This window comes from Canis lupus, chromosome 18 (assembly GCF_048164855.1).
Source record: "Canis lupus baileyi chromosome 18, mCanLup2.hap1, whole genome shotgun sequence".
In the NCBI taxonomy this organism is placed as follows: Eukaryota; Metazoa; Chordata; class Mammalia; order Carnivora; family Canidae; genus Canis; species Canis lupus.
In genome coordinates this window covers 47,317,435-47,339,022 of record NC_132855.1, presented here as the reverse complement: position 1 = coordinate 47,339,022, position 21,588 = coordinate 47,317,435, and the positions used below count along the sequence as shown (strand labels likewise).

At 36.4% G+C, this 21,588-nt stretch overlaps 1 protein-coding gene across 1 annotated transcript in view; it reads right to left on the bottom strand.

Annotated features, from left to right (window-relative positions):
* Positions 1-21,588, bottom strand: part of ABCB1 (ATP binding cassette subfamily B member 1) — a 97,998-nt gene that overhangs the window by 41,044 nt on the left and 35,366 nt on the right. The window contains exons 8-16 of the mRNA XM_072784285.1: positions 20,100-20,224; positions 14,278-14,449; positions 12,061-12,174; positions 11,810-11,920; positions 11,504-11,629; positions 11,190-11,393; positions 10,484-10,654; positions 1,325-1,486; positions 359-535 (exon numbers count right to left, since the gene is read on the bottom strand). Of these exons, the coding sequence (XP_072640386.1) occupies positions 359-535; positions 1,325-1,486; positions 10,484-10,654; positions 11,190-11,393; positions 11,504-11,629; positions 11,810-11,920; positions 12,061-12,174; positions 14,278-14,449; positions 20,100-20,224 (1,362 nt within the window). The remainder of the gene's footprint in view (positions 1-358; positions 536-1,324; positions 1,487-10,483; positions 10,655-11,189; positions 11,394-11,503; positions 11,630-11,809; positions 11,921-12,060; positions 12,175-14,277; positions 14,450-20,099; positions 20,225-21,588) is intronic.

Here is a 21,588-nt window from a genome sequence, read left to right as displayed (position 1 = left end):
GGGTCATCATCTCAGGGTCATGAGATCGAGCCCCATGTCAGGCTCCATTTCAGAAGGGAGTCTGCTTCTCCCTCTCCCTTTCCCACTGTCCTTCCCCTGCTCACACATATACACACTCTCTCTCCCTCAAATAAATTTTTAAAAAATCTCTTTACATTATAAATTCTAATTCTAAAATTCTTGTTTTATAAATTCTCATTCATAAATGGTAATCGGAGTCTAAAATGTTGAGATTTTGGTGTGTGGAATATTTAGGGGGATAGGACAGGAGGATTTTGAATAACTCTTGTTCCTACTCCTGCCACCCCAGGGCTAGCCCAGAAGGAGGACTGAAGACATAACTACATCCTCTCCGTACCAAGTCCTCTTTTGTACCAAGCTTTCTGTCTTGGCCTTGTGGTGCATGTATACTCCTGCGAGTTGATCTTCTTTTTATTAAACTGGACCCTGAATCTTTTGGAGACATTTCCAAGGCATCACTTTCACTTTTGGATTCACCAGTGGCATTTTCTAACTCAATTTCATTTCCTCTTGTCTAAAATAAACAAGAAATAAACATAAGCAGGTTAGGCTCAGAAAACAAATGAAATTTATCAAAGAAAGTGGTAATTTACATCACTGTAGGAAAGGATAAAGCTAAACTTCTGGGCACGGGTGTTGTGTATAAATATGTGATATATTTGAAAATTAAAACCAGTGAAGGGGGATTACCACTGAATATGATGAAATAATATGACATCCTGTCCTTGTATCTTACGCTCATAGGACTTTTTGTGGGTGTTTGGGCTCAATAATATTTGCTTTGGACCAGTGCTATCAACAGAAACCCATATTTGTCATTTAAAATTTTCTCAGTAGCCACATTTAAAAAGGCAAGAGATCAATCCATTTTTACTATGTATTTTATTTAACCTAATAGATCTAAAATATTAGCATTTCAACATGTAATCAATATGAAAACATACTGAGACAGTTTATATTCTTTTTTTGGTACCACATCTTTGGAATCTGGAATGCATTTCTACTTAAAACACTTCAGTTCAGAATAACTACCACTGACGTGCTCAATAGCCATATGAGGCTAGTGGCTACTACAGTGGATAGATTACCTTTAAATATTTATAAAATTTTAATTTTCTCTAATTAGCCTTCTTTATTTTCCTTCCTTTTAAATGAGAAGAAAAATATGGTCTTAATTCCCCAAGTATTCTTCTCACTTATCAATATAATCAACACAAAAAGTAATGTTTATTTATAGTACTAAACACGCAAAATTAGTTTATACCTGAGATACTTGAGGAAAATTCTGGAGTTGGACTATTACCTGCATTGTGACAAGTTTGAAGTAAATGCCCTTCTCTTTCATGAGTTCATCATGATTTCCTTTCTCCACAATGACTCCATCATCAAAACCAGCAATGACATCGGCATTACGAACTGTAGACAAACGATGAGCTATCACAATGGTAGTCCGGCCTTTTCTGGCCTAAAGAGAGAAAAATTAGGTTTTTGAAAATGTGTACAATTATAGGCAAAAGTTCATCCAATTTATGTTTACTGAACACCAGTGCTCTGAATATTGCAAAACCATCTAAACTATATAAGGTAGTCTCTGGCTTAATAAATGTATAGTCAATTGATAATGGCTTAAAATGATGTTTTATTATAATAAATATTAACACAAATATTATAGTTACCTATTAATGTTTTTTTTTAATTTTTTTTTATTTATTATTTATGATAGTCACAGAGAGAGAGAGAGAGGCAGAGACACAGGCAGAGGGAGAAGCAGGCTCCATGCACCAGGAGCCCGACGTGGGATTCGATCCCGGATCTCCAGGATCGTGCCCTGGGCCAAAGGCAGGCGCCAAACCACTGCGCCACCCAGGGATCCCAGTTACCTATTAATGTTAAGTAAGCTTCTAAGAATTTTACTTAACCTCTATCAACCCAAGTTTACAATAATAATCAGGGGCTTATACAAAATAAAAAATGCTACAGTCCAGGCACTGGCCAATCAGAGCAGACACAGGCCAGTGTGTGGTACTGGTACGGACTAGATAGCACCTGTCTGGGGATTCATAGTGTCCCATCTCACAGAACTTCTGGATAATTAATACAAATAATAAATGTGAGGCAGCAAAGTCCATTGTTACTGCCACATTGATCTGAACTCAAATCTTAGTTCTGCCATTTATGAATTGTGCAATTTTATCTAAATCTTTTAACCTGTGTGGGGCTCAGTTCATTCACATATAAAATGGAGATAATACTCATTTCTTAGAGTAGCTGTGATAACTAAATAATATAATTACAAAGCGCTGTGATTTTATATATATATATTACTAGTTCCTAGGTAGAAGCGTTATTAAAAGACTGAAGAGCTATGCAAATGATTTTAAATACCCAGTGTCATTTTTGTTTTAATATGGAACAGAGGTTAACAGAGTTTAATATGGAACCAGAACTTGTCTGAGATTTCTTTCATCTCTATAACTTTCCCCAGGGCTTATGACTTTTGTGACTTTGTATTTCTCTCCAGGAACTAGAAATAAAATTTTCAAACTGACAAGAGGTATTAAGATCAATATAAAAAAGAGAAGTGGAAAACTGACAAGAAAAAAAATACATATAGAAAAATTAGGTGGTAGCAACTAGAAGGTAGAGAAGATAATCGATCAGTTCTTTGGATGTCTTTAAGGAAAGGGGGCATGTGGAATTATCCTTCCAAAATTTACATTGTAAAGGAAAAGTATTTTTTAATAGTTAATATATATATTTTGGGGGGGCAGGTTGGAGGGGCAGAGGGAGAGGGGGAGAGAGAGAATCTTAAATACACTCCATGCCCAGTGCAGAGCCCTATACAGAGCTTGATCTCAAAACCCTGGGATCATGACCCGAACTGAAATCAAGAGTTGAGATGCTTAACCAACTGAACCACTCAGGTGCACCTAAAGAATAAGCATATTTTTTAAAAAAGATTTTATTTGTTTATTTGACAGAGAGATAGAGCCAGAGAGCATAAGTGGAGGGAATGGTGGAGGGAGAGGGAGAGAGTAGGCTTCCCCTGAGCAGGGAGCCCAACACTGAGCTTGATCCCAGTACCCTGGGATCATAACCTGAGCTGAGGGCAGTGCTTAACTGACAGCCACCCCAAGAATAAGTATTTTTAATGCAACTTTTAAAAATCATTTTTATTTATAATTTAATACATACTTCCATTGTGGAATAATAAGAAAACACAGACATATAATTACAGATAAGCAAAGTGAAGGGAGAAATAGCAGCCACAATCCCATCTGCCTCTATTGTGATTCATTCAAGTTTTAGTAACCTGCTTTTCTCTCCCTCAATAATCCATTAAACACATTGACAGGATGTTTAAAGGAACATCCAGTATTGTTTTGTTACTAGAGAAGGGGAGAGCTGGAAGAAATAGGAGTTCATCTTTGACTTCTACTGTGATACTTCTATACAGGGCACTTCTGGGTTAAAAGGTCTTTACATTCTGAAGAGGAAGAAGGCAATGGAGTAGGAGGACCCTAAGCTCCTCTCCTCACACAAACACAACTAGATAACTATCATATCATCCTAGAAATTGACGTGAAGACTGGCAGAATAAATTCTACAACTAAGAAAAGAGCCACACTGACAAAGGTAGGAAGTGAGGAGATGTGGTTTAGGAGGAAAACGTCACAGGAGCTGCAGTGGGGACGGAGCCTTGGTTATGGAGAAGGGCATGAGAGAGAGACAGAGAGAGAGAGAGAGAGAGAGAGAGAGAGAGAGCGCACACAGGGAATGTGCAAGGAGAATGTTTCCCCAAAGCCATTGGCTTGGAAAAGAAGATGGGCAGAATTTTGCAAGTTCTTGCAACCATTAGGGCTTAAAGCCTAGAGCTTTAAAGGTCAATGGGCTTGGCTGGGACAAAGCTTGGAGGGCACTGTGCTGGTCCTGGAGAGAAGGCAGACAAATAACCTGGGGGTGGATAGTGTAGAAATAGTGATCTGAAAAATGCCTGGGGGGATATTATGCACTCTTCTCAAAGCACATCCCAGAGACTCCACTTTGGGAACAGGGGAGCTGGCCAGTACCATTTCTCTCCCCTAATCTCAGCATAAACACAGAGCCACCTGCAGGAACAGTGCAGTGCTGATACAGCAGGCTGCCTAACTTGCTTACATCAAGCTCCTGTGCTCAAGCCCTTCTCTGCAGAGCTTCCCTCAGTCCCAGTGTGGTAGACTCCTTCCTCAGAAATCCAGCACAAGACCCTGCCCACACCACATCTCGAAAGCCTGAAGCTATAAAGGTCAGCCACCTTGGCTGGGATAAAGCCAGGAGGGCAGGAGAAATAAATAGCTTTTGTAACACAGAGAAGAAGGCAGAGACTTAGACAAAATGCCAAGATGGAGGAATGTATCCAAATTAAAGAACAAGTTAAGGCCACAGCCAGAGAACTAAGTAAAACAGATATAAGTAACAAGCATGTTGGAGAACTTAAAGCAACAATTATACGGATACTCACTGGGCTTGACTAAAGAATAGAAGACAGGGAGAACCTTACCACAGAAATAAAAGAGTTACAAAAGAATCAGAGATGATAAATGAGGATGGAACCAAATTGGATGCAGTGAACAGAAAGCTGGAAAAAGCAGAGGAATGAATTAGTGGCCTAGAAGACAAATTAATAGAAAATAATGAGGCTGAACAAAAGAGAGAAAGAAGAATTATGGAACATGAGAATAGACTTAGGGAACTCAGTGATTCCATCAAATGTAATAACATTCATATTATAGGAGTCTTAGAAGAAGGAGAGACAGAAAGGGGGGGCAGAAAATTTATTTCAAGAAATAATAGTGGAAAATTTCCCTATTAGGGAACAGATGTCCAAATCCAGAAGACACAGAGAACTCCCATCAAAACCAAAAAAAAGCAGGGATCCCTGGGTGGTGCAGCGGTTTCGCGCCTGCCTTTGGCCCAGGGCGCGATTTTGGAGACCCGGGATCGAATCCCACGTCGGGCTCCCGCTGCATGGAGCCTGCTTCTCCCTCTGCCTATGTCTCTCTTTCTCTCTCTCTCTCTCTCTCTCTGTGACTATCATAATAAATAAAAAATTAAAAAAAATTTTAAAAAAATCAAAAAAAGCAGGCCAAAACAAAGAGACACTGTAATTAAATTTACAAAATATAGTGATTAAAAAAAAATCTTAAAAGCAGCAAGACAAAAGAAGTCCTTAACTTATGGGAAAACCCATAAGGCTAGCTGGAGATCTTTCAACAAAAACTTAGCAAGCCAGAAGGGAGTGGCATTATATATTCAGGTGCTGAATGGAAAAAATCTACAACCAAGAATACTCTATCCAGCATGGCTACCATTAAGAATAGAGGAGTGATAAAGAGTATCCCAGGGGATCCATGGGTGGCTCAGCAGTTCAGCGCCTGCCTTTGGCCCAGGACATGATCCTGGAGTCCCTGGATCGAGTCCTGCGTCAGGCTCTGGCATGGAGTCTGCTTCTTCCTCTGCCTGTGTCTCTGCCTCTCTCTCTCTCTCTCTCTCTCTCTCTCTCTCTATGTCTATCATGAGTAAATAAATAAAATCTTAAAAAAAAAAAAAGAGTATCCCAGACAAACAAAAACTAAAGGAGTTTGTGACCACTTAAATCAACCCTGCAAGAAATACTAAAGGGGACTTTTTGAGTGCAAAGGAGAGACCAAAAGTGACAAAGACAAAAAAGGATCAGAGAAAATCTCTACAAACAATGACAAAACAAGTAATAAAATGGCAATAAATATATATCTATTAATAATTACTTTGAATGTAAATGGACTAAATGCTCCAATAAAAAGACATAGGATGTCAGAATGGATAAAAATATAAGACTCATCTTTATGCTGCCTAAAGGGACTTATTTTAGACCTAAAGACACCTGCAGATTGAAAGTGAGAGAGTGGAGAACATTTATCATGCAAATTGATGTCAAAAGAAAGAGTAGTAATACTTAGATAAACTAGACTTTAAAACAAAGACTTTAAAAAGAAACAAATAAGGGTATTATATAATCATAAAGAAGCCAATCCAACAAGAAGATATAACAACTGTAAATATTTATGCACCCAACATTGGAGCACCAAATATATAAAACAATTCATAACATAAAAGTTCTTACTGATAATAACACAATAATAGTAGGGGAACTTTAACACCCCACACACTGCAATGGACAGATAATGTAAGCAGAAAATCAACAAGGAAACAATGGTTTTGAATGACACAATGGACCAAGTGGACTTAACAGACGTATTCAGAACATTCCATCCTAAAACAGCAGAATACATACTCTTTTCAGATGCACATGAGATATTCTCCAGAACAGATCACATATTAGGCAACAAAACAGGGCTCAACAAATACAAAAAAGACTGAAATCATACTGTGCATTTTTTCTGACCATGCACAATGAAACCAGTAATCAACCACAAGAAAAAACTTGGAAAGACCACAAATACATGGAGATTAAACAACATGCTACTAAAGAATGAATGGGTCAACCAGGAAATCAAAGAAGAATTAAAAAATACATGGAAACAAATGAAAATGAAAACAAAACAGTCCAAAATCTCTGGGAGATAGCAAGAGCAGTCTTAAGAGGAAAGTATATAGCAATACATGCCTACCTCAAGAAGAAAAAATCTCAATAAACAACCTAACTTTACACCTAAAGAAGCTAGAAAAAGAACAAATGAAGCCCAGAGTGAGCAGAAGAAGGAAATAACAAAGACTAGAGCAGAAATAAATGATATAGAAACTAAAAAACAAAACAAAACAGAACAATTGAACAGGCAATGAAACCAGGAGCTGGTTCTTTGAAAAAATTAATAAAATTGATAAACCTCTAGCAAGACTTATCAAAAAGAAAAGAGAAAGGACACAAATAAATAAAATCCCCAATGACACAGGAGAAATAACAACAAACATCACAGAAATGCAAATAATTATAAGAGAATATGATGAAAAACTATATGTCAACAAATTGGATAACCTGGAAGAAATGGATAAATTCCTAGAAATATATCAACTACTGCAACTGAAACTGGAAGAAACAGAATACTTGGACAGACTCATAACCAGCAAAGACATTGAATCAGTGATCAAAACACTCCCAAAAAACAAAAGTTTAGGGCCAAATGGCTTCAGAGGTGATCTCTACCAAACATCTAAAGAAGAGTTAATACCAGTTCTTCTCAAACTATTCCAAAAAAATAGAAAAAGAAGGAAAATTTCAAAATTCATTCTATAAGGCCAGCATTATCCTGATACTAAAACTAGGTAAAGACTCTACTAAAAAAAGAGAACTATAGGCCAATATTCCTGATGAACATGAAGGCAAAACTTCTCAATAAAATACTAGCAAACCAAATCTAGCTATATATTAAAAAAATCATTCATCATGATAACTGAGATTTATTCCTTGGTTCCAAGTGTCATTCAATATCCTCAAATCAGTCAACCTGATACAACACATTAACAAAAGAAAGGATAGGAATCAATTTATTTCATTTCATTTCAACAGACACAGAAAAAGCATGACAAAGTACAAGATACATTTGTGATAAAAACCCTGAACAAAGTAGGTTTAGAGGGAACATACTTCAACATCATAAAGGCCATATACAAAAGACCTACAGCTAATATCATCCTCAGTGGGGAAAAACCGAGAGCATTTCTTCTACCATCAGGAACAAGCCAGAAATGTCCACTTTCACCACTGTTATTTAATATAGTACTGGAAGTCCTAGCCTCAGCAATCAGACAACAAAAAGAAATAAAAGGCATCCAAATAGGCAAAAAAGTCAAACTTTCACTATTCACAGATGACACATTCTTCTATGTCGAAAATCTGAAAGACTCCACCAAAAAATTGCTACAACTGATACATGAATTCAGCAAAGTCACAGGATACAAAATCAATGTACATAAATCTGTTACACTTCTCTATACCAATAATGAAGAAGCAGAAAGAAATCAAAGAATAAATCCAATTTATAATTACACCGAAACCATAAGACACCTAGTAATAAACCTAACCAAAGAGGTGGAAGACTCACACTCTGAAAACTATAAAACACTGATGAAAGAAACTGAAGATGACACACAGAAATGGAAAAACATTCCATGCTCATAGATTGGACAAATATTGTTATAATGTCTATACTACCCAAAGTCATCTACCCATTTAATGCAATCCCTATTAAAATAACACAAGCATTTTTCACAGACCTAGCACAAACAAATCCTAAAATTTGTATGGAATCAGAAAAGACCCTGAATAACCAAACAACCTTGAAAAAGAAAAGCAAAGCTGAAGGTATTATAATCCCAGACTTCAGGCTATATTACAAGGCTGTAGTGATCAAAACAAGATGGTACTTGCACAAAGTAGACATATAGATCAATGGAACAGAATAGGAAGTTCAGAAATGAAGCCACAGATATATGGTCAATTAATCTTTGACAAAGCAGGAAAGAATATCCCACAGGAAAAAGTCTCCAACAAATGGTTTTGGGAAAACTGGGTAGCAACATAAAAATGATGACACTGGGCCATTTTCTTACATGAAACACAAAAATAAATTTGAAATGGATTAAAGACCTAAATGTGAGACTTGAAACCATAAAAAATCCTAGAGGGGAACACTACAGGTAGTAAACCTCTTTAACATCGGCTGTAGCAATTTCTTTCTAGATATGTCTCCTCAGGCAAGGAAAACAAAAACAAACTATTGGGACTTTATCAAAATAAAAACTTTCTGCACAACAAAGGAAATAATCAACAAAACTGAAAGGCGACCTATGGAATGGGAGAAGATATTTGCAATTGACATATCTGGTAAAGGGTTAGTATCCAAATTATATAAAAAACTTATAAAACTCAACACGCAAAAAGGAATAATCTAATAAAAAATGGGCAGAAGATATGAATAGAAATTTTTCCAAAGAAGACATACAGATGACCAACAGATACATGAAAAGCTGCTCAACATCACTCATCAACAGGAAAATACAAATCAAAACTATGGGAAATATCACCTCATGCCTATCAGAATCAACAACACAAGGAACAACAGGTGTTGGTGAGGATGTAGAGAAAAAGGAACTCTAGTGCCCTGTTGGTGGGAATGTAGCCACTGTGAAAACAGTATGGAGGTTCCTCAAAAAGTTAAAAATAGAACCACACTACAAAACAGCAATTGCACTAGTAGGTATTGACCCAAAGGATACAAAAATACTAGTTCAAAGGGATACATGCCCCCCAATTTTTATAGCAGCATTATCTACGATAGCCAAAGTATGGAAACAGTCCAGTGTCCATCAACAGATGAATGGATAAAGAAGAGGTGGCACATATATACAACGGAATATCACTCAGCCACAAAAAGAATGAAATCTTGCCATTTGCAATGATGTAGATGGAGCTAGAGAGAATTATTGCTAAGTGAAATAAGTCAGAAAAAGACAAATACCATATGATTTTTCTCATATGTGGAATTTAAGAAACAAAACAAATAAGTAGAGGAAAAATAAAAAGAAAGAGAGAAGCAAACCAAGAAACAGACTCAACTACTGAGCACAAACTGATGGTTACCAGAGTGGGGAGGGTGGAAGAGGGGATGGGGGAAATAGGTGATAGGGACTAGGGAGGGTACTTGTGATGAGCACTGAGTGTTGTATGTGAATGATGAATCACGAAATTCTACACCTATATTACACTGTATGTTAACTAACTGGAATTCAAATAAAAATTTTAAAAAAGAGGTCTTCATATTCCTTGTCCTCACAGACCTAGCTTGGTTACCAATACATGCCAGGGACCAACCAAACCGTGCCTAGCACAGTGTAAGCACTCAAATCTGATTGGGTGAATGAGTCCCGTGAACTCAAGGATTGCAGGAAGGTCAAGCTCTGTTGATAGTCAAGGACATTTCATGGCCCAGATAGGTTTCCAACATCATCAGTTCTCTGCCTCTTTCCTGAGTACAAGAGGTTTCTCATTTTCCATAGGGTTTTCAATACGTATTTAACATCTTGGAGATAAAATGTGAACCTTAATTATATTTTCCTCTTGTTGACAACAGCAAAAACAGAAAATGTAAATAACAGGGTCATCTCTACATAACAGGCCAAGTTTCAAGATCATAATGATGACCAATTTTCATTTGAAACTCTATTTCTCATTGTTTAATTTTAAAATTTTGCAAGTATCTTTCAGTGAAAGTTTATTCATTTTTACTTAAAAAAAAAAACAGAGAAATAAATAGAAATTTAATGAACAGATCCAAAAAGGACTACAGATTTAATTTTGATACTTGACGGGATCACTTTAGAAGTTATCAGAAATGTCCTTTTTCAAAAATAATATCAAGAAGAATTAACGGTGGGCTCTCCTTATGCTTATAAATCAGGTCAGTTTGAATCAAGGGTCACAGACCTTATCCAGGGCCACCTGAACCACTGCTTCACTTTCAGTGTCCAGAGCTGACGTTGCCTCATCCAGCAGAAGAATCTTGGGGTTGCGAACCAGGGCCCGAGCAATGGCGATTCTCTGTTTCTGTCCACCACTCAGCTGGGCCCCTCTCTCTCCAACCAGAGTGTCAAATTTCTACAACACAGAAAATAAAGAGGGGGTCTTAGCAAAAGAACAAACTATCTCAGCTTACATTTTAAGATGGGAAGTGATCCCATAAACAACCCACAGGGAATACAATCCAGGTCCTTAAAACTTAGCAATAACCAACCCCAATTTTTACAAATATACCTACTATTAGCTGATGGTGCTAGAGCTTTAAAATCTGACATAATCTTGATTTCCCTTCTTAGGAGTTTTCTATAATTTACAGTAGATTCCTAACTTCTTTTTTTAATTTTTAAAAAAATTTTAGTTATTTATTTGAGAGCAAGAGCCAGAGAGATTACAGAAAGAGAAGCAGGGAGAGAAGCAGACTCCACTGAGCAGAGAGCCTGATACGGGGCCTGATCCTAGAACCCTGAGATTGTGACCTGAGCCAAAGGCAAACACTTAACTGACTGAGCAACCTAGGCGCCCCTAGATTTCTAACTTCTAATACAACAGGCCAGCAATCTATTCTATTTTATTCTTTGAACTTCTAGCATGGCAAAGATCAAGAAAGACTTACATTAGGTAGTTTCATGATAAAATCATAGGCATTGGCTTCCTTAACAGCTTTCTCAATCTCATCCATGGTGACATTTTCGCGGCCATAGCGAATGTTTTCAGCTATCGTGGTGGCAAACAACACAGGCTCCTGACTCACCACACCAGTAATTTCCCGAAGATGCCTTACATTTATGGTCCTAATGTCCTGTCCATCAATACAGACCTGAAATAAAAAGTAAGCATGATTTGCATGCCTTGCAGATTTGTAATGTGAGCTGTGCAAATGGTAACTGCTGACGGCTGCAGCATCTAGTTCAGCAGGAGCCACCTCACCATGCCATCTGTGGGGTCATAGAGCCTCTGCATCAGCTGCACGGTCGTGCTCTTCCCGCAGCCACTGTTCCCAACCAGCGCCACTGTCTGCCCACTCTGAACCTTCAGGTTGAGACCCTTTAAGATCTAACAGAACGAATGAGAAATAAACTTAAGGATAATAGTACACAGATTCCGGGACTATGAATTGACTATGAAGTCAAAACCAGGTTTAAATGTACATTTTTTTTAAATCACTAAAGTCAAGTATCAGACACTTTCAACCAATACATGGTTGAATCACTAATTAATCATGTATCACTGTACCTTAACTTCTTTTCGAGAAGGGTAACTGAAGTGAACATTTTTGAATTCCAAATTTCCCTTAATATTATCTGGTTTATGTCCACTCTTCGAATAGCTGTCAATGCTTGGTTTCTAAACAGAATAAAATTTCAGAAGATCACTAGGGTACAATAGCTATTTTTAGTGATGTTTGTGGAGCATTGGATAAAGTGATAAAGAAATTGACATTTAATTAGAAATCTTTTAGAGGGAAATGGCTAGCCTGGACTTACATTGTCAATTATCTTGAAGATTTCATAAGCTGCTCCTCTTGCGTTTGCAAATGCTTCAATGCTTGGGGATGCCTGTCCAATACTAAAAGCCCCAATTAATACAGAAAAGAAGACCTGAGGGATGTGAAGGAAAACCATCAAGTTACTTTGTGTTTATTACAATTTTTTTCATACATCTTTCTTCTGATATAGCCAATGTTGTTGTTGTTATTATTATTATTATTATAAGTTATTATTATTTTTAAGGTGGCTTGTTATGAGTCCTGGTGTTAAAAACACTTTAAAAGTTTAAATCCTTTTTGATTTACAATACATAATGAGTCTTACTTGCTCAGTGAAACAATGGTACAAGTTCCACAGGACCAGAATAGGATAGAATATATATTTATTTAATTATTTATAAATATTTACTTAATTATTTTGGTTCAGATCATCGGCAGGGCATAGGGGAAATAAATATCCAAAGGAGTGTCAGAAGACCAAGGTCCAAATTCTGGGTAAGCACTAACTAGCTGTCTGGCTTCAGGCAATTCTCCTAGAGTCTCCAGGCTTCAATTTCTTCATTTGCAAAACTAGGCAGGATTCTATGGGTTTTCCTTACCTGGCAACCTTAGAGTTGTACCAAATGAAACAGTATATATAAAAATATTTTGTAAATCATAAAGCACACATCTAGGGCATTATTCTTGATCAGGCTGTCTTCTTTCCTCCTACCAGGCTGTGTTTTCTTTGAGGTCTGATAAAAGGGGTTTATTTTTTCATTTTGACCAAATTAAATTGTTTTTCTTTAGGGTTGCAGAGAACTAATATCACCATTCATTCCTTTCTAAATCACATAGCAATTACCCAATAATTCACATAGAAGAAATTTTGCTAAGTGATTCTACATTCATTTTCTCAGTTAGGATCTACAACTATACTAAAAGTTAAGGCAAATTATTCTTGCCATTTCTATTGGCAAAAGAGGTAGCAGAAACTTGAAAAGTCTAGGTGGCCACCCCAAATCATACAGTTAGTAAGTGGCACAGATGGAATTTAAACCAAGTCAGCCTGATTTCCAATCCCATGCTCTTACTCATATTCTGCATGCTTTCCAGCTTGTGAGACAGTTCTGGGACCAGTGATACAAGATTTTAGACTACTTATCTGTATCACAATTAAGTAGAACACATTTCTTATACAACCTAGGTTCACTAACACCATTACTCTCATAATAAAAGCTTTTTTGGTAAAAGCCATTTTTACTAAATAGCCTTGCACATTTTGGATGAGCACAACTGTTATATCTACATTACAAATCTTGTTCCTAGGAGAAAAAATGAGTGGGGAATATCAGGGAGGGAGACAGAACATGAGAGACTCCTAACTCTGGGAAACGAACTAGGGGTGGGGGAAGGGGAGGTGGGCGGGGGGTGGGGGTGACTGGGTGACGGGCACTGAGGGGGGCACTTGAGGGGATGAGCAGTGGGTGTTATTCTATATGTTGGCAAATTGAACACCAATAAAAAATAAATTTATAAAAAAAAAACAAATCTTATTCCTGAGAAAGGGAACTGTTGTAAGGGACTTAAAATATGGTCTGTCACCAACAATATTACTTGTGCTTGGACTGTGAAAAAAGAATTCAAGGACTCTTCTAACAGTATGCACTTTATTAGATCAAGATATAGGTTGAACTATTTCACCATTTTTAAATAAATGAGAACAGTATCAAATGGCAAGCTTTCTGTGCTTGTACAAAGTTCTAAAAGGCAGAGAACCTCCAAATAGAATTTCTTTAAGGAAGAGTAACAATTAATACTCCCATAACTTTGCAAGGTAGACTAGCTATCATTCAAAAAAAATTGAAAAGTAGTTAAATACTGTATTTTGCCATTTGTTGTTGTGAATAGTAAATCAGAAAATAAAAATGAAATGCTTAGCACTGGGCCAACCACAAAGAAATAATCTCAACAAATAAGATTTCATGCTATAGAGATTTGTAATGTCAATATTATTTAGGCTGCAAGACAAACTGTGCAAGAGATTTGTAAAAAAGACACCACTGGTTGCTCAATACCTCTAATTTCCTTTCCACTTTTTAATCTAGTAACACATGGCTCTTCAAATTATTCAATAGTTCTTCAATACCTATTCTCCATCATCACTCAAGCCAACACCACTCAACTCCATTGGAATTTTCACGAGAGATTCATTTCTTAAAATAACATCACTTACAGTGAGTACTTGTCCAATAGTATATTCACTGGAGAGGACCAAGGAGGTCCCATACCAGAAAGCCAGAGCATATGATGCATAGATCAATAAGAAAGCGGCACCAATAGAAATGTTGGCCGTGATAGCTTTCTTTATCCCAATTCTTTTAGCTTCTTCTAAATTTTTGTTGTACCTATGAGAAATAAAAAAACTATCACATATATTCATAAATCATATGAAATGAACCAACATAGCCTGATGGTTATTAAAGACTTAGAATGTGCCCAGCCCTGTTCAGTGTTTTACATGTATTTTCTCCTTTTGTCCATACATTGACCCTATGGTGTTAGTACTATTTTAACCCCTTGTTGTAGAAGAGCAAACTGAGGCTTACTTATCCACAGAGATTAAAAATTTGGGGGAAAGTATTCTAAAGCTTCTTCTCTGGTCTTAACAATAGTTTAGTAAGTAAAATAATGTTTAGTAAACTTCAAGAATTTGCATTGTTTCATAGGCAAAACAAAACAGAGGCTCTAAAAACATTTGTGTTTTCCCTTTAAAATATTCATGCCTTTTAAATTTAATAATAAAAAGCAGATATAATGCTAGATAGTGCACAAGTAAATCCTTTAAATCTCTTAATGTTTAAGGAAATGTTAAGGAAGATTCTTTTTTCTTTTTTAAAAATATGGGCCCCATTAGCTTATCTCATGTCTCTTTTCTTAAGAAGAATCTTTGTAAATATAGAATGATGGTAAAATTATTAGGGAAATAAGACTGATTATAATTGAGTCTTAAATTTTTGTCCTTTTAATCATATTTCCCTAGGAACTTAGAACATTGCCTTATAGAAAGAAAACATTCATAACTGTTAGAAGAACTTGCTTCCATATAAAATTCATACTTTAAGGTTCTTTGATCCATAAAAGCATGACATAGTATTATGTTAATTTTCTTTGGAGGATTCACTCCCTTAGTTGGAATGTACAGACAAATTCAAGTCCCGCTCAGGTAAAAGCATGCATTCTTTCTTGCCGTCGTGACTTTAACTGGCTACTTTACTAGTTAAAAGAATGCCAAATGAAACTTCCATATCCACTAAAAACCAAATTTAAACAGAACTTTATGATGATAAAATAGTAACATACCATTATAGTTTCTCTCTGCAAAAATGTGTATCCCTAACTGCCAGTAATAATCTTTGAGCAAAAAAATTATTTTTGAGTAACATGTTTCAACGGTTGATCTATCTGTCTCCCACTTTTTGAGTTGACCTGAGGCAAAACGTATTACTAGGCGTCAACAATACATGATTACAAAGAAGGAACGTTAATACACATGACTCACACCTTTTTTGTTACTTCCTTTATACCAGTCCTTGCTTACCGAGACTAATGCAGAACTCATTTCACTGATATGTTGTTGTACCATGCAGCCAGAGGAAACATTTTCATAGGAAGAAGCAACAACAAGGAAGAAAATCAGATACCAGAAAAGATAAATGGAAAAAAAAAAAAAGAGGGTAAGGAGGAAGGAGATATCAACAATGCTACAATTACATAGGCTTTTGATTAGGGTTTTGCTAAAAATACCACACTACCAAACCCAATATGAAAACCATCTACTCATTAAAAGCTTTAGTATAAGAATGGTCATTTAAGTCACCATTCTTAAAATGGATTAAGGATACATAACAAAAACCCTGATGTTTAGAAAACAATTCTTTTTTTTTTTTTAAGATTTTATTTATTTATTCATGAGAGACACAGAGAGAGAGGCAGAGACACAGGCAGAGGGAGAAGCAGGCTCCATGCAGGGGGCCCAATGCAGTACTCGATCCCAGGTCTCCAGGATCACGCCCTGGGCTGAAGGCGGCACTAAACCGCTGGCCACCCGGGCTGCCCCTGGAAAACAATTCTTAAATATTATGAAAATATTTATCAGTGATGTAAACAGCCATTTACAATAGCAAGAAACACTTTTAGCTAAGCAGAGAAATCAATACTAAGAAGTAAGACACACAGGTGAGAAAAATATCATTTTAAAATTAAGGAGAATAAAACTATTCCTACACTACGGAATTGAATTCATTGTAAATTCTGGTTAAATTTCCATTCTAAGAGAGCCAGCTTCCGCTTGCACCTATTAATTGGAATAGAAAGTCAGACTAAAACCATTACTTGTCCATGCACAGCAGAGAAAGGAAGGGAAAGAACTACAAAGAAAACTGAAGGATTACATTTGGCCCAAGAATAATTTTAGCAAACATACTTCCAAATGATATCTGATATCTGGGTACTTGTCTCCCCTCTCCTGCCCACAGTCTACATCAGGCCACCACAGGTCTTTCCTCTCAGGCTACAACAGCCTTGCTACCAGCCTCCCTGCCTCCAATCTTTAACTGCTCCCCTCCACTCACCAAACCAATTACAGACAGAGAAATGATCTTAAAATATAATGGGGATATTTGTTCCTTTGTTTAAGACCCTCAACTGCTTGCCTGTGCCCTTAGAGTAAAATCTTAACTCCTCTACAGCCCACACTGCCTTCAACAGCCTCTCTTCTCCATCTCCCATCACTCAACAGAGCTCTAGGCACACAGACCTGATGGCATGTTCTAGAACATACCTACGTTTGCCACCTCAGGAAATCTGGAAGACTCTTCTGTCCCTACCCTAATCCCACCAGGACAGGCTTTTCCTCACCCTTCAAGTCTCAGCCTAGATGAAATCTCCTCAAAGACGCCTTCCCTGGCTGCCAAGGCTTTCCATGACTGCCATATTTAAAGTAAAATTTCCCTTCTCACCCTTATCAGCACACCACTTGATTGTTTCATAGTATGTTTTAAAAGTTGATTATTTCATTCATTTCTTCAGTGATTTCTTTCTTATCTTCCTTTCTACTCTCTTCCTTTCCCCTTTTCTCCACCTTACTCTTTGGACTAAGGATCCTAAGAGGAAAAAGTTCCTCTATTTCCAATTTTCTATTGAAAATGTAGAGTGCAGCACATACATGTGGTAGACACTGGCTAATCTGTTGAATTGATGAACTTTCAAGAAATGCCCAACCTGGAAAGAAAATCAGGCCAGCATGTTGTGGTCCTGAATATCCTCTTGATCTAGTTTCCTATATACCTCTGGTATACACTCTATATTAAGAAAATTAATTCTTACTCTTAGTTTTGAATTTTTGTCATGAATTATACATAATTAATCCATTTTCCTCATCCACCAATACAAAACATTTCTTCCTTTCAATCTGTTAATATGGTTAATTATATTAATAGATTTCCTAATGTTAGAATCATCTTTGTATTCATGAGATAAAGCTAGTAAGTTCCAGTTTTTTTTTTTTAATCTGATGATATTTTTCACATGGATTTGTTTAGCTAATAACTTACGTAGACCTTCTGCATCTAGGTTTTAGGTGAAACTGCTTTATAATTTTCCTTTCTCATATATCTGCCTAATTGTGGCATCAAAGTTACACTGGCCTTATATGGTGAATTCTCGACTTTCTATATATATTTTTTTCACTCTCTGAAACAATCTCTATAAGGTAGGGTTATCTTTCTCTTGAAGTTTTGTTAGAACTTGTCTGTAAAATTATCTGGACTCTGGGTTTTACTGTGTATATAAAGGCAGAAGGTGGCAGTTTTTAACTTTGGATTCAATCCCTTTAATGATTGTCGGTCCACTCAAGTTTTCTTCCTCCTAAGTAAGAGTTTTAGCCTATATATTTTTTAAAGATTTATTCATGAGAGACACAGAGAGAGAGGCAGAGACATAGGCAGAAGACAAGCAGGTTCCCTGTAAGGAGCCTGAGTGAGACTTGATCCCAGGACCCCAGGATCACTACCTGAGCCAAAGGCAGACACTCAACCACTAAGTCACCCATAAACCACTGGTTTATATTTTTCTAGGGTATTGTCTAGTTCATTAGTTTACCAAAAACTTATTGGTATAAAGCTGTACTTTTTTAAAATGAAGTTTTTTTTTTGATCTGTAGCAATTTTTCCTTATTATTTTTTTAAATTCCTGATTAAATTTGCAAAAAATACTTGATTATTTATTAGTCTTTTCAAAGAATTAATTTATGCATTTGTCAGGCCTCTGCTTTCTTACATTTATTTTCTATTCAGTTAATTTTTGCTATTTATTACTCCCTCCTTATACTTCCTTTATTGTTCTTTTTTAAATTTCTTTATTTGGATGCTTATTTAATTAATTTTCAGCAATTTTTCATTTCTTCTACTGGACACCCTAGTGGTTTCACTGGACATGAAATCCTCAGTCTTGGGGAGAGAGCCCTCTCTCGTTCACAGAATTTTATAAATTCAAGCCCTAAGTGCATCTGAGGGTGATACCTGAGATTTTTTATTTCTGTAAGGAGATGCTTTCCAGCTCAGAAACTAGGCAGAAGCAGAAAAGCTTTATTTGTCTCCCTATGTTGGTGGACGTATTCTTTCTCTGGTCCACCCTTCTACTGAGAAAAACTAGAAAAGAATCAAAACTTCATTCTCTGTTTGCTCAAAATTAACTATTTAAAAAAAGCTTCTGAATCATCTAAATAGTAAACCCTATGACTCTAGGGTCATAGTAACCCCTATGACTCTTTATATCCCAAATACTGTTTACCTAACTGGTAAATTAGATATTTTGTTACTTATAGTTGTCTACATTCTTCCCCTTCCCATCCCTCTGAAAGAATTTAATTGCCAAAGAGGAAGGACTGTATTTGATTGGATGCTTGCCAGATCACTAAGTAAGACTTCTCATTTTGCTTATTTGGTAAGCAAAAACCTTACCAAAATTAAGAGAGAACATAGGTGTTACTCTCCTTTGAACTTAGCCATCATAAATTTTTCTCAGAGGACATCTTTGTGGCTATGAAATATATCAGATGAACAAAAGTATACCCAAAACACACAGGCACAGTATAAAAATTATGTACAAGTATTATAATTATGCCGTGAACACCCATCTCACCACAACTGAGGTTAAGACGTAGAATACTGCCAAAACCACAGAAGCCCTCTGCTATGTGTCTCACTCTTATAACTCATGCCTCATTTCTCCCAGGGGTAACTATCATGCTGACTTATAAAAATTCCCTATTTTCCTTATGGCTCTACCAACAATGTATAATGTTCCAAACAATATAATTTAGTATTTCCTAACTTCCAAGTATACATATAGTCATAACATTAAAATACTATAATATCAGATTATAACATATATTCAATAAAGTCTGCCACTGTTTAGCAATCAATGGATCTGATAAATACTATACATTGCAATAAATTTACCATCTATACTCTCAGAAATCTAATAAAATGGGACAGTTGCAAGAAAATACTAAACAACACATAATAAAGATTCTGAACTTTTGTACAAATGTGCTTTTTAGTCATATTTTTATCTTCCAAATCATGGAGCCTAGCCCAACAGATGAGGAGCCTGGGCAAGAGGGGACACTAACTACAGTTTAAAAAGTATCACTAGATCTTATACAAAATACTCATTTAGTCTTAGAGAACCAAGAATTAACTTGATGGGGAAAAATTATTGTCAGATATAAAATATGTTTCAGCCTTAAGAAATATTTTATCGCCCTACCCACCTAGGACATTCTAGAACATATTTTAAATTAACAGATATAAGAAGACTATAACTAAAATTACAACTCTTCCAGAATATTAGCTATGCTGTAGAATATCTAGAAAGCTATTTAAAAGTACACCCCCACACACATACCTTTATATTCAACTCTATAAACTTGAAGGGCATCTAAGATGACATAGAATTTAAAATTACTAGCAACTTAAAACAAAAGACTCAAACCTTTCAAGTTCTTTCTTTTGTCCTCCAAAGGCAATCACAGTTCTGATTGCTGCTAAGACTTCTTCAGCTACTGCTCCAGCTTTTGCATAGGCCAAGAGTTCTTTATCAGTAAATGAAGATAGTATCTGTTTAAAAATTCAATTTCAGATCATTTAATATTCTTTAATGAAGGCAAAGCTGTATCAATGGCCCTCCCCACTCTGCACACAGGACTCTGATGATCTTGTAAAATTTATTTTCCCTTCCAAGGCTGTGTGTGGTGTTCATTTAAAACCAATTTGATGTAAGAGTGGGTAGCAGGTAGAGGTTGGTCCAGTTTGTAATTTCTGTTGAGTTCACCACAACTTAGAGAAAGCACTACAAATTCATTTGGCAAAACCATATAGGTGTTGGTAGGCCAACAAAAGTTGAGCCAAACTCAGAACAAATCAGATGGTAAATATTAAGAAGTTTTAGAAATTTTACCCTAGAGGGTGGATATTATTTTTATATTACAAATAATAACTACCATTTATGGAGCATCTACTATATCAGACAAGTACATACTATCCTTCTGAAGTATAGGTATTATCTTATTTAGCACAGGAAGAAACTGAAGTTCTGAGAACTCTGTTAATTTGTTACTGAGAGTAACAGTGTGTAAATTATATTCTTGGTGGTGATAATGCATTTCTCTATTAGTCAGGTGAAATACTTGGCAAAAGTTTGTGTGTTAATTGATTTTTCTGTTTACCAGAACAAGTCAGGTGGCAAATTCTTCATGTATTTATTGAAAAACTGTTTAATATGTACGGATGTCTGTCCTAGATAAGTTAGAAACAGTTCATCTTTTAATAATGATGCATTGCTTCAGATACTATTTGTTTAATAAATGGAGCCGTAGGCTTATTGCTGGAGACCTAGGTTTTTTGTTTTTTTGTTTTGTTTTGTTTTGTTTTTTTGGAGACCTAGGTTTTAATCCTCACTCTTGGATTAAGTTTTGGTATGATTTCCAACAAATTTCGTAAGTTCTCTGGTTATCAGCCCAGTTAAAAAAGAAATGTGGCCCAAGCTGGGAAGCTTCTTTGTCCCTGTGAGCCTGAGGCTCTTCTCTCTAACAGAGACAAGAAGGAAGAACAGAAGGGACCCAGTCATGGCAAGCTCCAAATAAGCATCTTCAGACCAGTGTGCTGGCACTTGTCACCTTCCACCCAGAGACACCGAGGCAGCTAGAGGGCATAGAATCTACTTGCACTCTCCCAGGTGACAGATACATGAAAAGTACTAGCAGCTCCATATAAACCATGCTGACTGACCAAAATAATGTGCAAAGGGTCTGAATATGACACTGCCACTGGAACCCCAGCTCACAAAAGAAGGCCAGGAATTGCAGGCTAAGCCCACACATGGTAATGACTTGCTAAAATTAAAGACTTTAAATAGGACCCATCCTCCTCACATAAAGGACAAAATGTCCAGGATACAATAAAAGTCACTTGAAAAAAAAAAG